This window comes from Poromitra crassiceps (genome assembly GCF_964638095.1).
Source record: "Poromitra crassiceps genome assembly, chromosome: 10".
NCBI lineage: Eukaryota > Metazoa > Chordata > Actinopteri > Beryciformes > Melamphaidae > Poromitra > Poromitra crassiceps.
This window is the reverse complement of record NC_139631.1, coordinates 6,115,487-6,122,964: the sequence shown is the minus strand read 5'-3', so window position 1 is coordinate 6,122,964 and position 7,478 is coordinate 6,115,487. Positions and strand designations below refer to the sequence as shown.

The window sequence follows — 7,478 nt, the reverse complement described above, 5'->3', positions numbered from 1 at the left end:
TTCTCCATGAGACATTGCCGGCCGCAATGATCCACCTTGCGAGGACGAGGGTTGCCAGGTTCTGTTCCTTCATCAGCTGCACAACTGACTCTGTTGCCTGAAAGATGTCTGTCTGTCTGTCCAGAATGTTAGTTGGACCTGTGCGCCTACCATTCACTAACCAGCCTGCCTGGTTGCCGATACTTTTGGAGTGCTCTGACCTTCACTTCGCCGTCCCCATGCCCATCTCATTCAGGCGACAAGACCGTCCAGGAAGCTCAGTAATGACTGTAGCTACTGTCAGGGCTGATGGCTTGCTTATTGTCAGGTGTGATGAGGCCCTCACGCTGTCCCGTGAGTGCATCATCGTCCCTCAGCAGGTCTTGGATGGTCTGTTGACTGTGCTCCACATCCAGCTGGCTCATCATCCTACGTGTCACCACCTCAAGGCAGTCGTCAAGCGGTACCTGTACGACCTTGACTTGGACAGGGTGGTGGAGCGTGTCTCTGACTGTTGTTGCCATTCCTGTGCCCTGCGCCGCTCGCCAAGTGCCAGGGTGGAGCAGTCCACTTCTCCCCCCCCCCCCCCGCCTGATGCTGTGGACCTGTCCTTCACAGCTGATGTCCTCAAGCGTTCCTACCAGGTCATACTTCACATCCAGCCTGCTGCTGTCAGGTCCGTGTCATGAGACCGTGCGGGGTGCTTTGATACAGCTCTCAATTTAGATACGCCCCAATGGGAGATGGGTTCCTGCACCAGCATATAGGATCATGCTGGAGGTAGGGCATGCTAAGAACCCTAACAAGAACCCTTTTTGCAGAGAAGGCTATCCAGGAGCAGATGGGTGAACTCTTACTCCTTGATCCATTGGGGAGTGCCATCACTCCTCCGGCCCTGGCAACTGCCACAGCAGTGTTGAGCTCACGCATCCGCTCCTCACATGGTCTCTCATCTCAGGAAATGTGGGCCCAGCGGGACTCAGATGGGAACAAGTCCCAGGCAAGTGACCGATACCTGGTTATCTCGGTGGAACTTCTGCAATATAAGGAGGTTTATGGGATCCCAGCTGCTGTTCTTCATGCTTATTTGTGTCTATGCTTTGCTGAATTGTTTGTAGAGGAGTTGCTCCAGTACCGACCAGCGGTACGTGGTCTTGTGATGCTCATCATGTGACACATCAGAATAAAGCCAGCGTAACTTCTCATGCTCGTGTGTCTCGGTTCTCTTGTAATAATACAGCCTCAACTGGGTGCAAGGTTATGAACCAATCAGATTGCTTGATTTGAGCTACCCGTTTAATAATCCATACACGACACTCGGTTGAGCAATTGTGCCTTATTTTAGTGGTGAGATGAGTGGAGTCTAGAGTAACGGCCAGTATTTAAACGTTTGATCTTTTGTCCATCTATATGAATATTTGCAAAAGCCCTTTGTAATAATCTTTGAAAGTTTCCAAATTGTTCCGGTGTTTGTTCATCAGAACAGACACGAGCAGACAAAACTACAGCGACAGTTTCTCCTTTTAGTTAGTTTCCTAACAGTGTGCAGCACTCAGGTCTCTCTGGCGCCTGATGGTTTCATGTTATCAAAGATATTCAACATTAGAAAATATGAATCTGTCCTCACAAACAGTCTATGGTGATAACATGTTAAAAATGACTGGTGCATAAATATTGTTGACTAATGTGTAGGTTACACACTTTTCTTTCTGTAACTGAGGCATATTTTGCACAGTGTAGTATGTACAGCGAGTCTGAAAGTGACAAGTGACAAGCAAGAGACAGTCTCACTGATACAGAGTTATTATTGTCTTCTAGTGCCGAATACAAGGATTGTCCTACTGGGAAGAACTGGATATGGAAAGAGCCGCACAGGAAACACCATATTTGGAGAGACTGTGTTCACGACAAGTGATGGGGCTGCCAACTCTATTACCAACTTTTGTCAAGCAGAGACCAGAACTGTGGAGGGAAGAGGCGTCACTCTGATCGACACTCCTGGATTCTTTCACACAGCCATGCCTGAGGAGCAGCTGAGGTCTGAGATGGTGAGGTGTATCACAGAGTGCTCTCCTCCTGGGCCTCACGCCTTCCTCATTCTGCTGAAGGTGCAGAAATTCACACGTCAGGAAGAAGATCTGATCACAAAAATCACAGAATATTTCTCTGCGGAAGCTTTCAGACACGCTGCAGTTCTCTTCACCTACGGTGCCCAGCTCAAAGGACAGAACATTCAGAAGTTTGCTCAGGAGAGTAAAGCTCTGAGTGATCTTGTGGAGAAGTGCGGCGGCCGCTGTCACGTCCTCGATAATAAACGCTGGAACAACAAACAGCAGGTGGCAGAGCTGCTCGGCACTATAGACAAGATGGTGGAGGAGAACAAGGGAGGCTGCTACACCAATGAGATGCTGCAAGCAGCAGAGAGAGAGATACGAGGAAGAAAGCACTAGACCAGGGATTCTCAACTTGATTTGCCCGGGGGCCACTTTTGCAAAATGACAGGAGGCCAGGGGCCAGTTAATAAACAAACATTCATATACAGTAAATTTTTCAGTAGCGGTTTGTAGATTTTTGGGGTGTCAGTCGGAGCTTAGTCTCACAATTTTGTACAACTGCCGTTGGCAATTTTGTACAAAATTGTGTGTGCACAAGTTAGGTTAAGTTAGGTTAAGTTAGGGAAGTGCCTGGGCAGCGAGCAGACGGCCATATTTGACAATTAGCTGGAGCTCAGTCAAACTTTATTTCAGTTTTCATTGTGAATTCGAAAATGGTCGGGGGGCCACTCTGCACCCTATCGCGGGCCGCATCTGGCCCCCGGGCCGCAAGTTGAGTATCCTGCACTAGACAGTCATCAGCAAACATAATCACAGGAAGAGCCCAGAGAGAATGCTAAAACCTGTGTTTGTTTTTTTTATGTTTTTGATCAAAGGTTTATGTGTTGCACCAATCAAATTAGTGAGAGCTTTCTTTGGTTATGATGACTTTATGATTGCCCTTGTTTGGAGATATATTCAAAATGGAGAATTTGTGTCACTCTTTACAGTTTATTTTTACTGTTGTAGCCTACTGTTTCTTTTTAGTTGCTTTTAACTACTACTTTTACTTACATTTCAACAGTTTTTGGTTGCTTTTGTCTACATGTATTTTCTCTCTCTCACACTTCCCCAATGTTCAGTTCAGCTGCAGGTTGGATTTTCTCATCTCATGTCAGACATTATTTTATCTGCTCTTTTTTTGTGTGTATTTCTGATCCTTTCATCGGTTTTATCGCATGGTTGTCATTTGTTATTTTATGTATTGAATGTGACTTTGTATTTGACCACGTCCTTGCTCATGTCGTTGTTTGTGAAGAACTTTGTAACGGTTGTTTTGAAATGTGCTATATAAATAAAGTTATTATCTATATTATAATTGTTTCTTTGCTAGAAAGTTTAACCACTAGGTGGCTTTCCATCCACCTGTTTTTATGTGCCTCAACTTTGCTGGATACCCTCATCGCAGCGTCTCGGGGTCCTGGCCCCTGCCCGAGGAGGACCTGCCCTCGCATCCAGGTTTGGGTCGTCCGGCACTGGCTTCCACCCGATGGGTCCCAACCGTCCTCACGGCATGCGTCCAGAGCTACTGTTTCACCTGAACCAGGTAGGATCCATTCAATTCCTGTTCTACCTCCCTGCTCTATCAACGCTCTCTTAGATATGAGCATTCAATTAGAGAGCTGTGTCTGTCAACTGGAAGATAATAGACGTATTACTTTAAACAGGCTCGAGCACCCCTAAAAAGACTAAAATTGTCCATGTAAAGAAGTCTAAACTGTACCTCGGTGTGCGGGTTCTACCTTCTAAACATTGTTAGAAAAACTTGGTTATATATGCATCAATAACCATGACCAACAGAAACAATTACTGCAGTGGACGTTCAAAAAAAAGCCTGGTCGGAAGTAGGGTGGCCATTTCGATAACACCAAATTAATTCAAATCAACTCTCAATAAGTGTCAAAATGACTGCAAAACTGTTTACAGTTTTCGGATATGTGTGAGATCATGTGCAAAATAAATCAACATTGTTTTTTGGCGAAGTGTCCCTTTAAATGGTTATGATTGATTGATTGATTGATTGATTGATTGACTTTTTGTGGGACAGCAGTTTGCACCAATTTGGTAGAATGGCCCAATAAGCAAGATTGTTGCGTTCAAAGAAGTGTATGTGTGGGTGTGTGGGTGTGTGTGTGTGTGTGTGTGTGTGTGTGTCTGTGTCTGTGTCTGGGTTTGTCTGTCTGTCTGTCTGTGGGGGTGGGTGCGGGGTAAAGGGGGGGCAAACTGGGTTTAGTAAAAATGGGGGAAACATGCCCCCTCATCCCCGGTGGAAGTTACGCACGAGACTGAACCAGATTAACGCCTCCTTCCTTCCCCACTCTGCAGCCAGTAGGGATGTCAAACGGGTGGGGAAAACAGGACAAGAAAGACAGACACCAGCAAATATAAAGCCAGTTAGTTTGTGTGGTAGCTGTTACTCTGCACTGATCTCTCTTCTGACAACATGGACGCCTCGGCCGGTGAGTTAAATGTTCTTCTTTCAGTCTTTATCTGTCAACACTGAGCAATGTCATTAATCTGACACATGTAGAACTTTAAACGTTAGACGTTTTGGTATAAAACATATTTTAGCTGCTTTAGCTGCTACACTTAAGACTTTCTTCAACATTTCTGTGAATAGTGATGTTCTCAAAACACATAGCTGACAAGTAAATGATCCTCAATGTTCTTTTTCCACTATGAATCACTTTTGCTCAGAGCAGTCAGTCATGCTCTGAGCACTGACAAGGAAGATAAACAAATGAAAAGTTCCAATCTGAAATGTCATTTTATTCCATTTCATAATGATATGATTTGATTCATTTCATGAAATTAATCTTCATGTAACCAGGTTTGTCCAGTTAAGATCAAGCTTTTCCTTTCTGCGTTTGTTTGACAACAATAGAAACATTTCACACTAATTTACAGACTAAGTCCATTTTGAGTGGCTCGCAGACGTGTCCATGAAAAGTGCTTCTATTCTTTGAGGATGGCAACACAGTTGACATTACTGTCTCAGTCGAAATGACTGTCTAAGTCCCATCTGATGGAGAGTGGGTCATGAAACTGTGAAAGAGGGAAAGGGAGAAACCTCAGTGGAGAATTATATAAAACTGTACTGTGAAATATGTTCTCCCATTTCCCCCATGTGAGTTCATGTGACGGGCTGGTTTACCAGGCTACATTTTCTCTGGCTTAAGCAAACAGATGCTTGCATATGGTGCTTGTGTAAATAATGCAATCTAATAGAGCATGTAAACAAAACCAAAGAGACAGTATTGATATAGACGTATTATTCTCTTCTAGAGCCGAATGCAAGGAGGATTGTCCTGCTGGGGAAAACTGGTGCTGGGAGAAGCAGCACAGGAAACACCATATTTGGAGAGACTGTGTTCCAGACAAGTGATTCTGTGAATTCTGAAACAAACAAGTGTCAATCAAAGTCCAGAACTGTGGAGGGAAGAGGCGTCACTCTGATTGACACTCCTGGGTTCTTTGGCACAAACACGTCTGAGGAGCAGCTGAGGCCTGAGCTAGTGAGGTGTATCACAGAGTGCGCTCCTGGACCTCACGCGTTCCTCATCGTGCTGAAGGTGGAGATCTTCACACGTCAGGAGGAGGAAGTCATCCAAAAAATATGCCAATGTTTTTCTGCAGAAGCTTTCAGACACGCTGCAGTTCTCTTCACCTACGGTGATGAGGTCCCTGAAGGAATGAACATCCAGCAGTTTGTCAGTCAGAGTGAAGCTCTGAGAGATCTTGTGCAGAAGTGTGGCGGCCGGTGTCACGTCGTCGATAATGAATACTGGAACGACGACGAGCAGGATGACTACAGGAGGAACCAGGTCCAGGTGGCAGCGCTGCTCCGCACTATAGACAAGATAGTGGAGGAAAACAGTGGTGGCTACTACACCAATGAGAAGCTGCAAGAGGTGGAGAGAGAGATACAACAAGAGGAGGAGAACATCAGGCGGTCATCAGCTAACATCTCACAGGAAGAGACCAGAAAGAAGGCTAAACACAGTGTCTTTAAGAAGCTCAAGGTCAAATTTGCAGCTGTTGCAATAGGAGCATTGATGGGTTTTGTCCTTGGTGTGGGAGCAGCAGCAGCAGTGGGAGGAGCAATTGGAGGACCAGCAACCTTAGTAATTGGAGGACTAATAGGAGGTGTTGGAGGTGCTTTGATTGGATATGATGCAGCTGAGGGGGCAGAAACAACTAGGGAGGCGATAGGCAAGACAATTAAGACTTTCAAGAAAGGACCTCTGCAAGCAATGGCTGATCTTAATCTGAAGACAACAGAATCAAAACAGGAAAAGAGCAGTGATTCGTAATCTCTTTAACTACATCACCATTAAAGGGATATGCCAACATTTTGGGAGATTCCTATTTGCCATATTGCTGACAGTAAATGGAGAATGTGGATGCCTTTATCGTCACTGTTCGTGCCCTATAAAGAGCGGTACAGCCCTCACTGCTAGTTAGCTTAGCGCTACAATGGTAGTGAACGGTACAGCTGCCTATCCCCATTCAGTCGCCCAAAATACACATTCCAACAGCGCCAGAAACACTCACATGTACATATTGTGACTCGTGTACTCACCACGCCATGAAATAATAATCCAAAGTTACTGGGAAATGGTAGCCTAATTTTCGAAGTAAATCCACACACCCAGAACTAACAAAGATTATCAAAACTAACCAAGCGTAACTGAAGTTACTTCCTCGTTACTTCCACACAGTCAGATTTAGCAATTTATCCAACAGCGCCAGAAACACTCACATGTACATATTGTGACTCGTGTACTCACCACGCCATGAAATAATAATCCAAAGTTACTGGGAAATGGTAGCCTAATTTTCGAAGTAAATCCACACACCCAGAAGATTATCAAAACTAACCAAGCGTAACTGAAGTTACTTCCTCGTTACTTCCACACAGTCAGATTTAGCAATTTATTCTTATTATAGGATTGGTTATTACCATATTGGGTTTTATTACATTTTTGATCAAGTTAAGTGCAGATTTTATTAGACTCTCGTTCCCCTTCCCTCTCAGAACAAACTCCCTTCCTCTGAAACGAGGCCAGGTGGAAGAGAGAGAGAGGCCAGTTCAAAACAGAAAGGTTTTGTACTGGCAGAAGGTCGACTGGGGCTCAGGGCAGAAATGCCCCACTTGTTCAAAAAACATAATTGAAATTCAAATTATGGGTGAAAAATACCAAGAGAAAAGTTAAAAGTGCAGCATCTTGTATATCACCACAACATCACAGTTGTATGAAAGGGCACGTCTGAATCATAGAGGGCTTCATGCACATTTTTATTTACAAAGCCATCATAGGGCTACTTAAATCACCTTTTCTATCGCATCACTAGTTCTTACAGCTTGCGCTCTCAGAATTTAGTACTTTTCAATGTCCCTCGTGC

General features: G+C 44.7%; 2 protein-coding genes across 2 annotated transcripts; both read left to right on the top strand.

The window, feature by feature from the left end:
- Nucleotides 1–263: 263 nt before the first annotated feature.
- On the top strand, nt 264–2,429 carry LOC310783801 (GTPase IMAP family member 7-like; the record flags this gene model as incomplete). Its single annotated transcript, XM_083644702.1, has 3 exons — nt 264–655; nt 856–983; nt 1,798–2,429. 3 exons carry the CDS (start codon nt 264–266, stop codon nt 2,427–2,429), a joined length of 1,152 nt encoding a protein of 383 aa, XP_083500828.1.
- Nucleotides 2,430–3,445: 1,016 nt separating this feature from the next.
- Nucleotides 3,446–6,385, top strand: LOC310783800 (GTPase IMAP family member 7-like; the record flags this gene model as incomplete). The annotated part of the gene is made up of 2 exons (XM_083644701.1): nt 3,446–3,530; nt 5,358–6,385. The coding sequence occupies 2 exons, from the start codon at nt 3,446–3,448 to the stop codon at nt 6,383–6,385; spliced, it is 1,113 nt and encodes a 370-aa protein (XP_083500827.1).
- Between the last annotated feature and the right edge of the window lie 1,093 nt (nt 6,386–7,478).